Source organism: Equus caballus, chromosome 8 (assembly GCF_041296265.1).
Source record: "Equus caballus isolate H_3958 breed thoroughbred chromosome 8, TB-T2T, whole genome shotgun sequence".
Taxonomy (NCBI): domain Eukaryota; kingdom Metazoa; phylum Chordata; class Mammalia; order Perissodactyla; family Equidae; genus Equus; species Equus caballus.
Window position 1 is genome coordinate 281,149 of NC_091691.1, and position 20,560 is coordinate 301,708.

The 20,560-nt window shown below is 55.7% G+C and overlaps 2 protein-coding genes across 35 annotated transcripts in view; both read right to left on the reverse strand.

Annotated features, from left to right (window-relative positions):
- Window positions 1–13,169, reverse strand: part of DGCR8 (DGCR8 microprocessor complex subunit) — a 36,792-nt gene extending 23,623 nt beyond the window's left edge. For 2 of the 11 annotated variants that reach the window (XR_011441262.1, XM_023646623.2), the window contains exons 1-8: window positions 13,033–13,169; window positions 7,421–8,419; window positions 6,786–6,945; window positions 3,933–4,075; window positions 3,486–3,768; window positions 2,631–2,828; window positions 2,271–2,372; window positions 1,446–1,544 (exon numbers count right to left, since the gene is read on the reverse strand). Coding sequence is in view for 7 of the 11 variants with exons in the window: in XM_023646623.2 (XP_023502391.1) it covers window positions 1,446–1,544; window positions 2,271–2,372; window positions 2,631–2,828; window positions 3,486–3,768; window positions 3,933–4,075; window positions 6,786–6,945; window positions 7,421–8,140 (1,705 nt within the window). In the remaining 4 variants the exon portion in view is untranslated. Of the gene's footprint in view, window positions 1–1,445; window positions 1,545–2,270; window positions 2,373–2,630; window positions 2,829–3,485; window positions 3,769–3,932; window positions 4,076–6,785; window positions 6,946–7,420; window positions 8,420–8,842; window positions 10,015–11,569; window positions 11,635–12,069; window positions 12,265–12,559; window positions 12,700–12,784; window positions 13,004–13,032 lie in introns of those variants that run through there. The other 9 variants (XR_011441265.1, XM_070275145.1, XR_011441263.1 and 6 more) reach the window with 8 other exon arrangements.
- A 4,518-nt stretch (window positions 13,170–17,687) lies between these two features.
- TANGO2 (transport and golgi organization 2 homolog) overlaps window positions 17,688–20,560 on the reverse strand; it is a 50,633-nt gene continuing 47,760 nt past the window's right edge. For all 24 annotated transcript variants that reach the window (XM_023648106.2, XM_070275174.1, XM_023648104.2 and 21 more), the window contains one exon: window positions 17,688–18,690. In XM_023648106.2, coding sequence (XP_023503874.1) covers window positions 18,570–18,690 — 121 coding nt within the window. In that variant the 3' untranslated portion in view covers window positions 17,688–18,569. The remainder of the gene's footprint in view (window positions 18,691–20,560) is intronic.

Here is a 20,560-nt window from a genome sequence, read left to right on the forward strand (position 1 = left end):
GTGCGGGCAAATGGTTCAGCAGGACCTGGACCAAGTAGGGACGACTGAGGCGTGATCAGGCTGCTGTGAGTGGCAGGGAGAAGCAGCCAGACCACATGGATACTGTGAAGAAAGTGTGTGCAGGGAAGAATACAGGGATGCCTGAAGCTGGACAAAGGCGCCCGAGTGAACGAAGCTGCCATTCGCCACTTGGAGAGGGAGGCAGGGCCCCGGGGGAAGGCAGGGAATGTGTGCAACAGCCTGAACCTGCAGGGCTGTCAATGCCTGCCGAACGCTGGAGCACAGGTGTGCAGAGAGCAGCTGGGGTCTAGGTGGAGGACGTGGATCTCTGCACGTGGGAGGAGCACAGCAGGCCCTCCCACTAGGATGTCTCCACCCACACACTGGGGCCCCACTCCACAGGTGATCTGCTCCACACCCTGGTAACAGGCAGTTTGTTGAGCTGAAAAAGTTTTTTGGCAGAAGCTCTCTAAACGGACAGCAGGCCTTCCTGGAGACCAGGCCAGAGTATGTGAGCCCAGCACAGCCTCACAGAGGAATGGCAGACAGCAATGTATTGTTCCAATCATCTCAGTATATACCATCAAAAGAGAGCAACACCAAGGGAACTCTGAGTCCAGTGAGCAAAAACACTCACTGACCCCGAGACTCAGTGAGCCTGTGATAAAAGTGACACACTTCACACTTTGTAAAGGGCAGAACCGCTCTGAAGACAACACGGCAATAGCAGAAACCACAAGAATCAATGTGTGAGTGCCAGGGTCTGGGGTGCACCCAACAACCACCTGGCATTGTGGTCCACTCCCCAGAAGAGGCAAAATAACTGGGGCAAAATGGCTTTTGGAAAAGAATGTCAACAATTACTAGTGCTGGGCATGAAAGCAAACATCAAGTACATGGTCAAAAAGAGCGATGGGTTTCAACCATAAAACAAGCTTTTCCAGACACCTGCAATGCCCCGTTCAGTGAGTGGCAGTCCCAAGTACGGAGTCTGAAGGACTCAGGAAATCATCCCCAAATGTAAAAACCACTCGCGGAGAATGCTGACAGCATGCCGATCTGTCTGTTCGCCGTCTCCTAGCATGCCACGTTTTGCTCGGTTTAAATACAAACCCACTCCAGAGCGTGTGCCCGGCACAGCCAGTTGGCGCTGAGCACACCCCACCGTCTGTGAGCAGCCGGGTGAGAGCAGGAGACTCCAGCCCAGCTGCCACTGAGTGGGGAAACGACCGTCCACTTTTATTTCTCACATTTTACTTTCTCTACTTGAATCTTTTCCAGTGAGCACATAATTTAAAAAATCCAAGTAAGTGGTTACACAAATAAAATGGATTTGTCCCCCCAACACCCCTCCCACCTGGGCTGCTGCTCAGCCCTCCCTAGCCAAGGGGAGGGGCACACACGGCGAGCAGCATGGTTCTCTGACACCCAAGCAGGCACATTACCAGCTTTATTCTTCGCAAGTTTTTTGCTGCTTGCAGTTCCAGATCCATAGGTCACACCATCAATGGTCACCGAGGCACCAAAAGGCTCACTTGGGTTCTCTTAAAATTAAAATTACTGTTTTAAACACACTTGCCAAGACATTACAAGTGTACACACACGCATACACACAATCTGCTCACACCAACAGACAAGGTGGGGTCAAGGCTGCTGCCAGAAGGCAGAGGCCGGGGAGCTCTGAGGCATGGAGATGGAGCCGAGGGAGAGGCAGCAGGCAGAGACCAGGAAAATCAAAGGAAACGGGGGACCATGGGATAGGGAGCTGGAGGGGAAACAGGAGGCCAGAGGGCACCAGGGACAGGGACCAATGTCTGAGAAAGACGGACAGAGGACTGTGAGGGGTAGGGATGCACAGATGTTGTGAGCCAAAGAAACAACAAGGAAAATGAGGAGAGACGCCTAGGTTCTGGCTTCCAAGGGGAGGAGAAACTGGATTCCACAAAGGTGTGATGAGGACAACCACAGAGACAGCAAGTGGGAAGGGCAGGCCTAGGGCCACTGGGAGACACAGCAGGAAGGCCTTCCTCAGAGCAAGGCAGCCGGGGCTAGACAAGAGGAAGGCAGTGTGGAAAGCAGAGGATTCAGCCTCCGACAGGACCCGTTCCGTGAAAATGACCCACCGCCTACCTGCAACACGCTTCTCCTTGCCCTTCCCTTTCATCCCTTTCCCAAAAGAGTGGGGCCAATGGTCAGTTCCCACCTCCCCAGCCGTGACCAAAGTGACGCATGTGACTGTTCATGGCAGAGATGGGGAAGGTCAAACTTACCACATTCAAAGAAATTATACACGGGGCGGACCTTGAGGACACGCTGCATATACTCGTGCAGGATGCAGACCTCCGATTTCCCATTGGGGTTAATGACAAACTCTGTGACAAGAAAGACCATCTCAGCAACAGCGTTAAGACCCACCACAAGCTAGCACTCAGGACCTGACACCATGCAAGTTACCGAGTCACTGAATCAGGGGCTCACCACCATGAATGCGGTGGACCTCTGCATTCAAAGGACAAACACAAGCTTGGAATTCAATGCAACTCACACACAAAGCATACATTCTAAGAACATGAAATGAAAAATAATAGTACAACCAGTCTGCCAATGTTAAAATTTACCAGCTCACTCACCTTTCTTTGTGGGTGCATCTTGCACAGATAGAGTGATGAGCTTCTGATTGGCTGGCAGGATGGGCCTCTCGGACTCAGCCTGTTTGCGTTTCATCTCTCTGTTGAACTGTCGCCGCTCAGCCCAAGTCCTGAATTTCTTCACAGTAACTTGCTCGAAGTCAAAGCGCTTCTCCAGGTAGTTCCGAAACTCCTCAAGATCTGAATGAGGTTTACCAGAGGATGAGATTACTCATCTTCAATGTAAGAGTCATGCTTCCTCTGCCCAGTGAGTGCGACAGTGACAGGCCCCCTTCCTCAGGAACAGTGCCCCACACCTCCCTCCTAGCTCTTCTAGGACCCCTCACACGCAGGAGTTATGAGACAGGCAGGGCAGCAAGATACAGACAATCGGAAATCCTGAACGTGCAAAGTCCTCTCTTTGAAAAACATTCAGCAGGTGGGCTCAAACAGCCTGCCCTGCAGTGAAGAGACTACTACTACTCAAATGGGCAGAACTAAGCTCAAAGACACAGGAGAGAGAATGAGAAACACCCACACACATCCTCAAAGCAACTGTGACTTGAGAAGAGGGAAATGTCCACATAACAGTGGCAGAGGTCCCCAGCGCTGCCTCCACGGATTGAAAAAGCTCACTCTGAGCACCTAGAGCTCAAGACTCCCGAGGATCAGGGAGACGGGCCTTTCCAACTAGACAGGAGTGGACAGGGGTCCCTAGCACAGTCCCTTCCTCACAAACAGGAGGAACAAATGGCCTTCAGCAGGAGGAAGGAGACCGCAGGGAAGGCGTGGAATGCAGCATGCCCGCAGACAGGTCCTGGCCAGCAAGGGGGAAGACAGTTCACTGCGGAAACTTACCAACCGATTCGTCTTTGCACACCTCGACTTTGGCCTTCACCTGCCCCAGGGCCCCAGGGGCAGCCTCGGCCCCCAGCGGGTCCTTCTCATCTGGGGGCCCTGGGTCGGCCCCCACAGTGTCAGGCTCTTCCAGGGGGAACTCCAGGTCTGCAGATCGGCTCAGCGGCTTGACAAGGGACACCTCCCCACTTGGGGCAAGCTCGCTGTTCTGCTCTCTCTCCTCATTGTCCTTCATTTTCTTGTAATGTAGACAAGGGATGCTACTCAGAGGAGGGTCATGTTTCTGTGGATAGTGAAATTGCAACAAGATTACAAGGATGACCCTGAAAGTCTGAATAACCGATGCCTTTCACCTGCCACTACTTGGCTATGATATAGTTGTGTGCAGACAAGCATATTTGGTCTGTGAACTTACAAGACTAAACTCACGACTGGCGCGCCCCCTACCCGTATGCTTCCCGTTCCCAAGAAGTACGGCCTGGACCAGGTGACCACCCGGGACTCTCTGTGTAGGTACACGGGGACTCCGGAGTTATGGAATGTCATGATCCACCCGTCGGGCAATGGTTCCGTAGGTGGGCGGCCACGACCTGCACAGAAGACAAGGACATCCTACAATCTCTTGAAAACACTTAGAATTGTCGGGATGTTTAAAAATTATGACATATGGCAGATATAAACTTAGAAGTTGGCCAAATATTGAAAAGAACCCCTAAGGACTAGGGCAGTAGGGGAGTGGCCCACCCCTTCTACCAGAGAGCCTATCCTAGCCCCACCTGTCGCTCAGTGCCTGCTGCTCGGCACCTCTTGCACTCCAAACTGTGCTCAGTACTGGTGTCCTTGTTTCCCGGGGTCTAACCCAGAGAATCCAAGTCCCTCTGTGACAGCAGGAAGCTGTCCACCCTGCTCAATGCTGGAATCCTGGGCCTAGAACAACATATGGTGCATGAAGGAGCCTGGAACGGGGTTCTGCAAGACACAAGTCCTAGCCTCAGCTGCTGCCTCCCCAGCTAGTGAGCACCATGTACACTCCACTCCTCACCTGCCTGCCATGGCCACGGCTCAGACAACCCAGGAGCTGGGTACGCTTTGCTAATAAATTGCATGTCTGTCAACCACTGCTCCGTGACCAGCTGACAAGTCTGCATTGGACCTGAGCTGCACACTCTCACTAGCATACGGAAACACTGCTGCAAATTAATAAATTCTAAATCAGTTTTAACACACTATCTCAACTCCTTCCTCACTTTACAGGCAGTCATAAAAAAAAGCTCAAAACTTGTTATCCACTTAATACCTGCTGCTCACAGGCCTGGTTGCTGGGAAAAGCACAAGGCAAAGATTTAACTAAGACTTAATTTTCTTGCAGATAGTGGAGCAAGTTAAAAACTTAAAACAAAGGAAAAAAGCAAGTGAAGTCTAAAAGAAAATATACACGGGGCTGGCCCGGTGGTGAAGCAGTTAAGTTCACACGTTCCACTTCAGCGGCCAGGGGTTCGCAGGTTTGGATCCCGGGTGCGGACCTACGCACTGCTGTCAAGCCATGCTGGGGTAGGCATCCCACGTAAAATAGAGGAAAATGGGCACAGGTGTTACCTCAGGGCCAGTCTTCCTCAGCAGAAAAAAGAGGAGCATTGGTGGCAGATGTTAGCTCAGGGCTAATCTTCCTCAAAAAAAGTTAAATAAAAAATAAATACGTAGTGACAAAAAAGGCACCAATGACTCTCAAGGAAAAGGGAATGGCACCCCAGTGCCAGGTCCCCACCCAGCAGCACTGACCCCAGGCCTAACACACACACATGGCTGACACTGGCCAATGGCTGGTGTCAGGACAGCCCCCAGGAGGGAGTGCTGCACGGACTCCATCAGGAACTCTCACCGGGTGCTAGGGCCAACATGGAGCCACCTTACACCAGCTTTGGGCTAAGGCAGGAGAAGGAGAACGAAACAAAATAAGAGCCAAGCACAACACAGGACACAAGTGCATCTGGGCCACTCATTTGAGACAATGAGCAGTCACAAAGTGGACCCGGCCACCAGTAGAACTCCCATGCAGCCCACAGGGAGTCTGTGAGCATAAGGCTCACACTGCAGCTCCTGGGAGGGAGGCAGCACTGCCGGGCAGCCTGCCAGGCAGCTAAGGTGGAAGAGGAGGCTACAGAAAGGCACAGCAGTGCCACTGCAGGCACCTGAAGTCATAGCCAGGCACACTGCTACGCTGGGGGCTGCTCAGGACGTTCTCAGCTCATCTGCTCAGAGTGAGACTGCTGAAGCTACACAGAGAGCACAAAGTTAAACTTCCAGAGGCACCGAGGGAAAGACTGCCCCCACTTCCCAGAAGCTGAGGCCCCAGGTTCATCTCCGTCTGTAACCAGTGAACCCAACACCTGTCCTGTTCTAACACTAGCTGACATGGGCAGACACGTGACACCCAGCATGGCTGACATACCTGTTCTGCAGCCAGAGGAGACCACACACCACCTGCCCCTCGATTTCCCCCTGTGATGCCTTACCACTTTCTGCACCTTGGCCCTCAGCCGAAGGTGTCACCTGTGTACCCAAGTCCCCACGTCTCTTCAGCCCCTCTTCACTGCCCAAGTGCCCAGCCTGACATCTCACCTGGACACTCAAAGGCATCTCCCGGCCAGGAGAGACAGAAACTGACACCAACTCCTCTCAGACCAGCATCGCATTGGTGAAGTCACTACACAGGCACAACTCTAGGCACCTCTCGACTACTCTCCCCATTGTCCCCAAGCCCAAGTGCAAATCCCACTGCCTGCACCTTTGGCACACCTCTACCTGTACCCAGGAGCTCCCACCCTATCCACCCGAAGTGTATGCACCAGCCATGCTGAGGCCACAGGAGCTGTGCTTTTAGACAAAAATTGTGTACCGACATCTGCCTGCTTCTAGCGGCTTGCCCTGACACTCAGCATGGAATCCAGAACCCAGACCACGACCATCATCCGCCACGGGGGCTGAGCACCCACCTCTGGCCTCAGCCTCCACACCCACTGGCTGCCAGTCTCCCAGCACACACCAACGTCCCCTCCTCAGAGGTCCCTTCCCTGCTCCTCCGCACAACACCAGCCACTGCGTGGCTCCCACAGCACACACCAGGATCGGCACCTGGGCCGCTGCATCGGGTGCATCCTGCAGCCTGTCCTCCCTTCGCCACACGTGACTACCGTGCCCTAAAACACAAGCCCGCTGCCCAGACCGCCCGGCGCCCTGGGGCTCTCCACTTGCACTTCTGCTGCCCTGGGGACATGCAGCGCCTCTGACTTGGTGACTTACTTTTGAGTACTGTTTTAATCTTGGTCATCATTGGCTGCACGCTTGTCTCTCCATCAGACGGATGGTCGCTGTCTCCTCCGTATTTCTCCTCCATTCGTCTCTTTTTGGGAGCACAAAGGCCCTCTTCCAGCAGAGCATCAACATCGTTGTCAAAATCATCCTGCAAAACATGCTGTTCAGACCCCATGGCCCCCGGCGCCTGCGTTCCTGCACCATGGGCAAGCTTAACAGCATTTGTGAGAATGGACACAGAAACAAGGCACTGTCAAGGGGGCCTAGGTGTGCCTTTATGGTACGTGATCATCTCAACGACGAACGGGAAAACACCAACAACAGAAACCAACACGCTTGGTCCCGGTGCACACCCCACCAGGGAGCCTTCTCAGCAGCACCTTCCAACTCAGCTCAGGTCAGGTAACGGGGACAAGGTCAACCTGTCGGCTAAACTTTTCATTAGGAAAGTTTAAAAATCGGGACTCTTTAGAGCTTTCTCTTTTCCACCTTAACATTATTCCTCCTCATCTGGGTTGTATCTTTTTTCTCTGCAATATCAGCTTTCAAAAGATGTTGCCATTCCCAAACACTTCTCTTGGGGATTTGCCAAGAACACCCCAAAGGAGGGGCTGCTGACATACCTCATAGGAGAAATTCAAGGCCTCTTCATCCACTCTGTCTCTCTGCACGATGGCTTTAGCCGTGAACCCGCCTGCTCCTTCTTCATCTAGCTCCAAATTGTCAGTAAAATCTTCTACCTCATCCAGCACTGCATACTCCACTCTCTTTTCCTGCTCCAGCTCATTCTCCTCATCCTTCTTATCAGCACTCTCACCCCCTACACTGATCCCATTACCAACACTCCCGCCAAAGGGACAAGCATGCACGTCTCCACTGACAGGGCTAAGGGCCCGACCGCACTCTGCACGAGCGTCGCGCTCCACTCCTGTGTACAGCACCTTCCTGTCCTTACTCCTGCAGCTCTCGGTAAAGCTCACACTAATCTTTACATCCTTAAGCAACTTAAGGTCAGGGGAGAACTTCCGGACCGCAGGTGCGTGCCGGGCGGTGCGCGGGCTGTGGCCACTACAGTTCGGGTCTATGAGGAGGCGCGCCTTAGAGAAGGATCCTTTGGAGAGAAGAGAAGCTCCGTAGAAGTTGAGCGAGTCCTCAGCAGGGGGTTCGGCCTGTCCATCACCACCAGAGCCAACGTCCATTACCTCTGCATCACTGGACGTTTGCAGGGGAGGTGGTGGAGACTGTTCACGGGGCAGCGCTTGGAGGGGGCAAGCTCGGTTCTCCATCACCACTTCTCCTGCGGGCTCACGCGGGAGAGGAGAGGGACTCTCATATGTCTCCATAGTAAAAGCGTTAAGACTATTTTAAAGACCAGAGTTTTAAAAGACCTTACATAAATCTATACAGCTAACATGCACAAGTCCGTCGAGACCCGGGTGCCGTCCTGCCCGCGCTGCACACGCTGGCGGCTTAGTCAAGCTGGCCACATTGCTCTTTTCATTAATGTAGACAGCTTTTAGAACCACTGCCTCAATTATTGGAAATCACAATGCACTCAGCTTAAATGACTGACGACTAAGCGAGTCTGTCTTCATGCCAAAGTGGCACCTTTCTTCTTCCACCTGCAAAGAGATTTAAAAACATCATCACAAAATGACAGAAACCTTCAATTTCCCTGGTACAAAGAGCCAAGTGCTATTAACGATATAGTAAAGAACTTAAAATAATACTGCCTAAGAGAACCTTTCAGGTTTCAAAACAAACTGACTTTACTTTTTTTCTTGAGAACCTGAGTTACAATTTAAGTCCAGAGTTAAATATCTTATTAACTGTCCACTGTAATTCCTACTTCAGAAACACAAAACGAGTATTATCTTAAGGTTCAAAGGGATTAAACAAAAAAAAGCCACACTAAACGTCACCGCAGCATTTCCCTAACTCAGTTTATCAGGTAAGCAAGCACACGGTGCAGGGCTGCCCTTTCCAGAACACACAAAAGGTGTGCGGTCTCCCTCTGGCCATCAGAGCAAGAGCAATCCACTCACCTGCTAGGGCTGGGTCAGTCAGAGGGGAGCGCCACACCCCTGGCTCAACTCTGCGGCACCAGGGCCTAGAGGTACGGCCCGGCACTCTGCAATCCCGGACCCCAGAGCTCTCCTGGGCCCACAAGGTGGGACGTGGATAGGGACAGTGATGCTGTGTGATAAGATCGCCAGAGGTGGCATGGTTCTGTTCCCAGAAGAGGAGGGGGTAGTGGCTGTGGGGAAGGGAGCCTGGCCAGGGTTGGTGGGGGGAGCTGCAGGAGACAGCTGGAACCAAGGCACAGGGAGCCCTGGGTGCCATTTGGAGCCTGGCTCCATACTGGGGGCAATAAGGAGCCACGGAGGGTGAAGTGACTCTCATGCCATAGTTAGTCACTATTTGAGGAAGAAGACTGATAGCTATGCTAGGCACAGTGCCTGCACCCAAGGCACAGGGGCCAATCCTCAAGACCAAAGGGCAAAAGTGGGAAAGGGGCTCTGGTGACAAGGCTGGAGCCCTCGAGAACGGTGAAAACACAGAACTAAGCGCACTGCTGACCAGGCAGAGGTGGGAGAACAGACAAGAGGGAACTGAAGGGGAATGAGGCTTCTCCCCTGGAGGTACACACGTGTTCCAGCATCCAGGCAGGAGCCCGCAGAGGAGAATGGAAAGAGCCTCCAGGCAGACCTGTCTGACAGGTGCTGAGGCCACAGCTTTGGAACTGTGACTGGCCTAGAAACAGGGGGCCAGAACATATGAGTGAGGCAGGAGTTGCCAAACGACAGGAGAGAGGCCATCCAGAGAGGAAATACAGACCAAGAGGGCTGAGAACACAACTCTGAGAAGCTTTACTCTAGAGGAAGCACAACAAAAGGGATGATGTGTGGCTCAGAAGGCAGGTCAGAAGAGCAATCCGAAAACCCGGAGGTCTGCAGAAGGGCCGGGCATCAGAGCAGGAGAAGCACATGTAGACACACGCACGCACGCGCATACATCTACACTCCCACACCATGCAGACACACACATGAACATGCCGCACATGTGGGTGCACATATGCACATGCATGCCCACGCCCACATGGGGCAGGCTGACTGGTAGCATGAACAGGAGAGAGCAGACCCCACACATTTAAGAAGTTTACAGGGAAGGGACAGAGCGTGGTGGTTGTACTTTAATGGAGACACAAATAAAAACCAGAGACTTGTTTAGATTTAATTAATTCATTCGACAAATATTCACTGACCATCTACTCTGAGGGCGGCACTACCATGACCAAGCAACAAGGTCCCCACCCCCTGGACAAAGTTGGAAAGGCAATGACCACTGTGCTGTCACTCTATTTCCTAGATTCTAAGGTGTCCTTTCATTTCTGAATTCAATGGGAATTTAACACAATACCTCCTCCAAAGGTGTGCCCATCAAAAATGCTTAGGATCAAGGAAATACAGCATGGAGACAATGAGACCCAGACCTGCAGTACACGCTGAGGAGGCTGCAGCAGACGGGCACAAGGAACACTCAATGAAGCAAGGCCAGTCTCCCGGCAACCAAGAAAGATCATCTCAGAGAAGGACAGACAGGTCACACGCCCAGTGCTACAGAACACAGAGAAGACCAGGACCAAACCCCTCAGCGCCCGGCAGGTTTGCAGAGACCCTAATGAGGGCCAATCTACGATCCTGGAGGCCGAAAAGCAAACATGAAGACAAGTGAGGAGATGGGAGGACTGAAGACAAATGTTGGTACAAGATATTAAAAGGTTAAAAAGCAGCCAGTGTAGAGGCACAAAGCACAGACACTAACAATAATAACTGACGAAAGGGACCTGGAAGAAGGGCGCAGGGCGGGGTCAGGGGTCGTGAGAGGGACAGTGCGCTCCTAGGAGGTCAGGAAAGCCTGCCCAGGCCCAGGGGCAGCAGTTCAAGGCTCAGGACTCTGCAGTAGGGCAGTTTCGGGCAAGTTACTTACTGTCCCTCTGTAAGCTTTCTCTATCCACTCAACAGGTGTGTGCCGAACGCCTTCCACGTGGCACACACCATTCTAGATGCTGAGGACACACAACAGAGAAAGCCCTTCTCCACAGAGCTCACACCTCAGCAGGACAGAGGCACAAGTAACGACTAAGAACAGCTCAAAGTGTTCAAGAAAAAACAAAGCAGAGAGTTGGGGAAGAGGAGGCAGCTTCAGAAGGGTGGTCAGCGAATGCAGAAGAGAGCGAGCCAGGTGCATAGTGGGGGTAGGGGCAGGGACATTCCAGGTGACACAGAGAAGAGCAAAGGCCCTGGGGTGGGAGTGTGGGTTAGCCAGGGAGAGCAGTGTGTGGAGGGGCAGTCAGAAGAGGCCAGGTCAGTGAGGAAGAACAAGACCAGGACTTTGGCTCTTATCTGAAGAGACACAAGCCACTGGACAGCAGAGTCCAAGCAGTGAGGTCACATGACCCAACGACAACAGCGGCAGCCAACCCTCAGCCAGGCCCTGCACTTTATGCATTTTTAGTCACTAGTTCTCACACAGCACTGTGAGAGAAAGGTTAAGGACAGAAAAGTTAAGCAACTTACTCAAGGTCACACAGCTAGAACGTGGTGGAGCTGCTTTATGACCCAGGCAAGCTGGCTCCAGTCTGTACTGCCTTGGTTTTACACTATCTTGCAGTTTAAAAGAACCACTGTGTGTCTAGAAAAACTACATATTGGGGGCGAGGGGAGGAGGGGAGAAACAGGACGAGAACAAAGAGGAATTAAGAGGCTCACCGGGCGGCTCCAACCAACGTTAAGCTGGAGGTGGTGAGAAATGGTCCTGAGGGTTGCAGAAAGGCCTGAGAGAGAGGAATCCAGGAGACTTCAAACTCAAGCACAGAGATGTCGTGTGCTGAGGTGGTAAAGGTAACATGGGGAGTGTTTTGGGGTGGGTGAAGATCGGGGTTTGGTTTGGACACCGCTACTTAGCATCAAACTAACACAGGGAGATGTGGAAGAGGCAGGGAGAAACGTGAGGCTGTAGCTGAGAAGGCAGGCCAGGGCTGGAGAGGGAGAGGGAGATGTCAAGCAGCGATGACGGCACTAAAGCCAGGAGGCTAGAGGCGACCACCGAGGAGGGAAGGGCAGCTAGGAGAGAGGCCAAGACGGGACAAACCAGGCAGATGCACATTTCCTGCCTGAGGGCACAGCTGGGCTGCAGAACCGCCCTGGAAGCACCCTACACAGCGCCTGGCACACAGGGCTCCAAGGGGGCTCTCGGCCGCCAGCCTCACCATGCTTCTGCCGAGTGAGCACAGGATGCCAACTGGACCGTGAGCCAGCAGCAGACTCGCAGCAGGCTCCCTGGGATCCCCGGCCCAGGGCAAGACCCACACGCCTGGACAGCACCCTTCGTTGGAGTCCACTCGCTGGGCTGGCATCAGGCACCGGCCGGCTGTGATGGTCCAGTGCTGTGGCTGCTGCCTTTCGGTCAAACCTCTCATGCTGCAGCCTCCCGCCCAACCCAGCGGCAGTATGACCTCATCCATTCCTTTTGTCATCCTCCAAGGGGCCTCACATTCTGCACCCCAAGTGGCCATTCACTCTCTTTGGCGAATGACGGCCTGCGGTGGGGTTTGGGTCACTCCACCCGTGGCCCGGTGACGGGAAACAGGGTCCTCGCCTAGTGGTTGGCCTCACACAGTCAACAGCCTTAGACTAGACTGTCGTGCATCGGGGAACAAGGGACATGCAAGCATGCAAAACGGCAAGCCCAATTCCTACCACAAGCACCGCAAGTCCGCTGGTGACACTTGACAGGTATCACTGTCAACAGGTTGCCACCTCCCATTTATTTCTACTGCGCTCATGGTTACAATAAAGCCACACTCCGATCGTCTGCGCGACACTCAATCCACGAGCATCTGGTGGCAGAAAAGACTTGGGCGACTTCACAGATTCCCCAAACTGTGCTCCCGGAGGCTGCCGGGCGAGCGGCCCTGCTCGTACCTTTCCCGCCTGAAGGCGACGCCAGGCTTCGGGCCCGCGGGGCGCGGGCCTCTCTCACCCGGCTGCTCCCGGGGCCCGCCCGCCCGCCGCGCTCTCGAGGCCCGCGGCCATGATGCCTCACAAAGGCCGGCGCTCCGCGCGCCGCGGCCGCATAGAAGGGAGGGAGGGAGGGAGGCGGGAAGGGCGCCCTCGCGCGGCCCCCACGCCCGCCCGCCGCCCGCGGGGCGCCCCTCGCGCCCCGCACCTACCTCCGGCGCCCGCGGCCTGCCCGAGCCGCCACAGCCCGACTGCCGCGGGGAGCGCTCAGCGCGCGGCCGCCGCCGCCCCCGGGAAGGCCGGCCCGGCTCCTCCGCCCGGCGGCCCCGCCTGCCGCGCGGGCGAGCGGAGGGCGGGCCCTGGGGCGCGCGGCCAATCCCTGAGCGCGGCCGCCCGCATTGGGGGAGCCGCGGGGCGGGCAGCGGCGCCGCCAATCCGACGCGCGGCGCGCGGCCCAATGGCGCGGCGCCGAGGCCGAGGCCGTAACGGTCGGCGCCTGGGCGGGGCTCGCGGCGCGGAGGGCGGCCGCGGGGGCTGCCGGGAACGGGACGGCCGCGGGGAGCCGGGGCGGGCGGGGCCGCCGGGAACGGGGCGAGCGCGAGGGCCGCCGGGAGCCGGGGCCGGCGGGGGCGCCGCCGGGAATGGGGCGAGCGCCGGGGCCGCCGGGAACGGGGCGGGCGCGGGGCAGAGGGCGCGGGGCGGCCCCGGCCGGGCGTCTCCGGTCTGGACTGCGGGGGAGGCCGCCCACACGGAGGCTTTGCAGGATTCCCAGCCAAAGCGAAGAGACAAGCGCATGCGCTGTCTGGCACGCCTCGTTTGCCAGCCGGCACCGGGAGCCTCCGAGAGGGGAGGGCGTCAGTAAACGGAGAAGGGACAGCTCGTCCTTAGATCAGAATCCCACTCGATAACTGTAAGGGGAATGATGGAAATGGAAAATCGCCCATGTGGCAGCTAGCACGATAACTGCTGGAGACAAAAATTGTGGATGCTAAAAATAGTGAACGAAAGTATGAGAAACAGGTGGAGGTTTTTCTTTGTTTTCTACGGAGTTTCTGCCCCAGATATTTCCTAATTTCAAAGGGAACATAGTAACTTTACAGGGGGAAGAACCTGGGATACACCGCCTTAACCAAGTGACCACGGTCACGTGCAAATGTTACACATTCAAACTTACCAAATTGTACACTTTAAAGATGTGCATTGCATTGTATTCATTGTACCTCAATAAAAATGAAGAAAAAAGTTAGCACCAGTAAAGGGATGTATCATGGGCCTCCTGAGGACGTGTGTCACTTGCAGGCGCAAAACCTGAATGTCATCATGAAGAGCAAACCAAAATAAGGGACACTCTACCAACAAACTGGCCAGTGCTTTTCAAAAGTGTCATCATTCAAGTCAAAGGCAGACTGAGGAGCCATCTTTGATTAAAGGAGACCCAGCTAAGTGTGATGTGGGATCTGGACCCCAGGTTGGATGGTGGCTCAGAAAAGGGATATGAGTGAGACAACTGGTAAAATTCAAATAAAGCCTGTAGATTAGTTAGTAGTATTGTATCAATGCTAATTTTCTGGTTGTAATCATTTTATGGTGGTTAGGTAAGGTGTTAACATTTGGGGAAACAGGGTGAAAGATTGGATTGCTCTGTTCTATTTTTTCAAGTTTTTAGTTAAGTTGAAATAATTTCAAAATGAAAAAGTTAAAAAAGGTGAGGAGAGTGGGTGTTGCCAGTGATGAAGCCGGAGGCCTACCCAGGCCTCTCCCTCCCTTCCTGCCCGCTTCTGTTCACCTGGCTGCCCCGGTGGCTAGCACCAGGCACCTCACAGTGGGCACCAAGCCCCATGAGGGTCTGGCTCCTGGACTCAGTCAAGGGACACCAGCTTCCCTGTGGCTGGGCCAGCTGCTGGCCTTGGCCAAGTGCAATCAGAGCCTGTGGGAACCCTTGCTACGCCATCATCCAGCCTTAGGGACCTTGCTACACCTCGTTGCTTGGTGAGCTGGGGGCCCCACCTGACCCAGTCGGACCTGAGACTTCAGACCTGCACAGTACAACCAGCTTCCCAAATGGCCCGGGACCAACTGGGTGATGGACAAGGACCCTCTCACCACAGGATCTCCCCACAGTCCCTTTCTGGCTCCAGCCTGAGGTGCAAGGATCAATACCTGGGACCTGGAACTCCAGCCCAAGCTTGGGGAGGAATCTTTTCCTTCTAGGCTCCTGTGTTTCCACTTCAGCCCACCTCACTTATGAGCCAAGTCTCTGCTAAACGGCCTGGACAATGCCTTCTGCTGGCAGAGACCAAAAGATAGGGTGTTGGGGGGGTCTCTGTGGGCAGAAGGCCAGGAGCCCAGGCCTACTAGGATGAGCCCCAGGGCCAGGCTGCACTCCTGGACTGGTTGTGTTTGCTCATAGACTTGCCTCCACATTGGTCATCCCCTCACCTCCAGCCTCCACGCCTGCACACTTCAACTCGGCCATCTTGGAGCCAGAGAGCAGAAGTGGCTTCTCTGAGAAAGGGTATCTGAGAAGGAGGTGAATCCCCATCTGCCAGGAGGAGAGGACTCAGGGATCAGACGCATCTGGTGACAAGCACAGAGGACTGGCTAGGCCATGCCAAGGTCAGGTCCAGGCATTCCTGCATGGCACGTCAAAAGCATTTCTAGAAGGGATCAGCGTCGTAGGGTCCCTGCACCCTTCTTACAGCACAGGTGCCTCACTTCAAGGCACTGGCCTAAATCAACAGGGGCTCAGGAAGCCTCAGCACTGTCCTCTTTGGTTCAAATGTCTCCCTGCCTTAAGCATCAGAATAAAGTGGTGGCAAGAGAGGAAAGGTCCTGCGTTCCTGGGGCGCTCGTTCTGACAGAGAGACACACAGGAAACCACTAAAATACATAGCATGTCAGACAGTGGCAACTGCTATGGAGAAAAACAGCAGGGACGGAGGCACCTTTGGATGGGATGCCTCCCCAACACTATAGTAAAGAACTGCAGCACGTGAGGGCGAGTGCAGTTTGGATATCCAGGAGAGGAATTCTTCAGGCAGAGGGGACAGCAAATGCAAAGGCCCTGGGGCAGGAGCTGAGCAGAAAGCATGGCCACGAACAGTGGCAAGGGCCAGGGCAAGTGAAGTGAAGGCAGGAGGGGTGCCAGGCAGCAGGGTGAGACCAGCATGGGAGGACAATAGGCTGACAGAGGCAGGTACTCCGAGGTCCGCCTGTCCTCATCCTGCTCCTTCCTGTCCTCATGGCTCTGCCTCCCCACCTGCCCAGGGACTGAGGGACTGTTACAGCATCTCTCCAAGCCTCGGTCTCCTCATCTGTAAGGTGAAGGTCACAAGTGAATTATTTTGCTAGGGCTGCCATAATGTACTGCAGGTGAGTGGCTTGAACCACAGAAATTTACCATCTCACATTCTAGAGGCCAGACGTCTGGCCCGAGGTGTCGGCAGGGCCGTGCTCCCTCTGCAGGCTCCAGGGAAGGGTCTGTTCCAGGCCTGTCTCCCAGTTCCTTGGCGGGCAGCAGGCTAGCTCATCTTCATAGGGTGTTCTTTCTGCATGCATGTCTGTCACTGCGTCCAAACTTTCCCTTTTTCCATAAGGACACCAGTCATGTTGGATTAGGGCCCACCCTAATGACCTCATTTTATCTTGACTGCCTCCTTAAAGACCCAAATAAGGCCACGTTCTGAGGCATGGGGCTAGGACTCCAACTGATCTTTTTCAGGGCACACAACTCAACCCATAGCAACGACAAAGCTCCATCTTGGGCTGCCCCTTCCTCGGGGGGCCCAGGGCAGGCTGGGGTCAGGGGGGTCCGTGACAAGGGCTGGGAAAGCTATCCCAGGACAGTCCCCATCCCTGGGGCAGAGGCAAACATCTGGGGAGGCTCTTCAGATGGCTTTGAAGCCAGCCCAGCGGCGCCCCCGAGGGCAGACATGCCTGGCTAGGGTGGGTGCTGGCGTGGGGCACTGGTCCATGATGTGGGCAGCCCACTGAGGCAGACAAAGGGTGTTGGCAGCATCAGCAGTGCGCGAGCTGAGAGCGTGGCTTGTCGTGGCTGAGCCAGAGACGTGTGGGACAGGGAGCTGGTTTCCCCGTGGGCCTGGGAGACAAGGCTGCGTTGTCACTGGGAGACCCCTTCCAGCCTGGCTGCGCTCAGGCTCTTTGCTTCTGAGTTCAAAGTGAGCAAGGAGGACGTCAGGCCCTGAGGGGTGGTCAGGGCAGGAAGGAGGAGGGGTGGGGAGGCAAGTTGGGTCCAGTGTAGGTCCACACCCCACCCCGAGCTCTCACTGCTCTGAGAAGGCCAAGCTGGGGGTCAGAGGCAGAGGGAAACCTGGGTCTCAGCATTGGACACAGGACCGCCTAATGCTCGGCCCTTCCTGGGGACAGGAACTCCTGAGTGCTTGTCCAAAACCAGGGTCCTGGGGCTGAGACACACTCCACTTGTTCTCCTGCTCTGAAACCTACCCCTTCCTGCCATCCCCTGGCCTCCACAGTCCACCCTGATTGCAGGCCTGACCACACCACCCCCTCAGGGGGTCCTTCGGGGCTCCTGCCTGCACCTGGGTGAATCCCCGGCTTTCCGCCCAGCGCAGCAGGCCCTATAACAGGCACCAACGGCATCCCGTGCACACAGGGTCTCTCGCAACCTGGCCTCTGCCCAAGGACAGACGGATAGACAGGCCAGTGGACCCTCGGGCTTCCATCATGGCGCTCAGGAGGCCGTGGGCAAAGGAGAAAGTGGAAGGAGGCTAGTGCCGGTGTCTGTGCCTCGGGAGCCCGGCCACCAGGAGAGAGCCCCGCCAACCCCGCACACACGACAGCTGCCGGCATCCCCATCACACGAGTTAGGGATCTGGAATGCACTGACTCACTCCAGCATGAAAGTTTTATTACCAATGTCTCACATTCAAGTACAGATTCCTGTGAAGTCTGACTCCCCAAGGAGAAGGGAAACGACAGGGGCTGGCTGCATCCCCTCACTGAGCTGGGCCTCCCCAGAACCCACGGCTCCCAGTGGGTGGGCAGGGGCCTGAGAGCCTGCTGAGGCGCCTAGCACACACAGGACCCCCAGTGCATGGGGGATCACCCCTCCCACAGGACCACCCCATGCACATGGGACCCCCAACACACACAGGACCACTAGATCCACCAACCAGGTTGTGCATATGCTATGAGAGTGGGTTCTTCCCAGGTCTTTGTCATTCCTCATCCCAAATGTGGCCTGTTTCCCCTCCAAGAGCAGGTCTGATTGCCGGGACCTGGAACGCCCAGGAGAGGAGGGGCCACTTTTAAAGAAAAGCCTACTTCTGTCACATTGTTCAAAGCAAAGACCCACTAGCCAGAAGCACGTGTGGGTGCGAGAGGCCTATCTGGTACTTGGGTTTGTGTCTGCCTGGGAATATGGGCACACTTGAGCATGTGTGCATGCCCTAAGAGTGTACGTGTGTGCCTATGCACCTGTGCTTCTGTGCAGGGGCAGGGGATAGGCCCAGATGCATTCACACATGCATAGCACAACTGGGCCTGCCCCAGCCCTAGCCATGGGACTCTGTCACTCTCATTGGCATAAGGGTGGACCCCGAGCTGGACACAGGGACACAGATAGATCACACACAAATCAGAGGGCCTTGGTCCTGGGGGACAGTGGCCAAGTCATGGGCAGTACATGTGGCTGTGGAAGGTCCCCATCCACAATGGCCCTTGAGGCAGGGCCTTCCAGGAGCCCCCCGGCCACGCCTAGGGGTGGAGGTTAACTCTGCAGCCTGAACTCGTGGGTGGTGGTCTCCCAGCGGGAGGGGTCCTTGTCCAACATGCTGCGCTCTGTGAAAGTCACGTGCCCATCAGCGTCCACGAGGATGACTGTGTTGGTTCTGAAAGAGAGCATGGGGGGCCAGCCCCGTGGCCGAGTGGTTAGTTCGTGCACTCCGCTTCGGCAGCCCAGGGTTTTGCCAGTTCAAATCCGGGGCGCAGACCTAGCACCGCTCACCAGGCCATGCAGAGGCGGTGCCTCACATAGAACCAGAAGGACCTACAACTAGAATATACAACTATGTAGTGAAAGGCTTTGGGAAGAAGAAGAAAAAGAAGAAAAAAGAAAGATTGGCAACAGATGTTAGCTCAGGTGCCAATCTTAAAAAGAAAACAGAGCATGGGGCCCATATTCAGCCCGTTGTCCTATGCCTTCTGCCCACCTATCAGAGCCCCAACAGGGATAAGATCTGAGGCAGGAGGGGCAAGCCAACCACATCTGGGGCCTGTGCCAGGCACCTGGCCCAGCTTGAGGCGGGTCACGAATGAGCAGCTGCCACAGCCTTGTGGAGTGAAGGGTCTTTCTGGGGCATCTGGGCACTGAGCCTGGGGGGTCTGGGGTTCCTGGGCTAGCCCCAGGCCACACTCAGTGTCCTGCTGCCTCCACTCTGAAACACTCCCAGCCGCCCTGCCTGTCCTCTGCAGTAAAGCCCCAACTCTCACCAGGGTGGCCCTGGGCTGACCAGGCACTTTCCCACCAGAACCCCCTAGAGCTCCCAGGCAATGGCCCCGCACTGCCACCTGGGGCTGCCCAGACATGTGGCCGAGCTCGGCTCTTCCAAGAGATCAAGTTGTCAACCTCTTAGGGCCCAGATCTTCACCTGGAAATCTCCCCTTTCCTCTCTCCCCTCCCCCAGCGCCTGTCCCAAATGTTCAGCACACCTTCCTTCTCCTGCCCAGCTCTCCCCACAGCGAGTCCTCCTGCCCATCTCCCATGGCCAGAGGGCGAGTACGAGGTTGCCGAGCAGCCCCAGCACAGGCTGCCGCCCATGGAGGGCCCACGCACGCTGAAAGCGGGGGTTCCCGGCTGGGGTCGGACCCAGCAGCCACGTACCCAGCCAGGGAGTAGACTTGGTGCTCTGAACACGAGGACACATGAGCACACAATTTAGTCATGAAAACAAGTCTCCAGTGGAAAAGGGGCCTGAGGGAAAAGGCCACCGTTCAGGTGTACAACCCACGGGCCCTGGAGCAGCAGTGCTGGGAGTCCACACCGAGCTGGCCCCACCCTGCACCCTGTCCCCCAGCCACAGTGCTTTGAGCTGTCATTTCCTTGAGGATGAACAACTCAGGCCTGCCCTCCTCTCAGTTCGCTGGTCCCCAGGACTTCACACGTCCAGCCCCTGCCAGATGCCCTCAGCCTCCGTAGAGCATCAGCCATGTCCCCATGGCAAGGTCACCTCACAGCCTCCTGGGAGAACCAGCACCTCACCGTCAAGAAGGCAGCAATAACCCAACCTCTCCCATCTGCAGGGACAGAAGGGGCCTCACTCGAGCTCATTGACCTGACCCAAAAGCCAGGCATAAAGGTGACATCACCATGACCAGGGGTACAGGTGACATCACTCCAGCATCACTCAGCACTTGTCACCACCCAAGCACCCCGTCCATGAGTCCCTGGCAGCCATGGGTCCAAGGGTCCCTCACAGTCACCACAGGTCTCCAGCCCGGCACAAGGCTGCACCCACAGGCCTCAGTGCGAGCTGAACCCAGGCAGATGTGGCTACACAGGAGGCCACACTCCACCTCCAGGCCAGGTGTACTGGGCACGTGGCAGCGGCACTCCTGGAGCATCCCAGCTGGTCCAGCCGCCTAACCTCTCTGTGCATCCCAGCCGCCTGCGAGTGCAGCAGGGGGGCTGCCCTCAGCTCCCTCCACGTGGCCCTCTGATGGAGCCATTTAGGCAGGTTTGGCTTCCCAGCCACACACAGC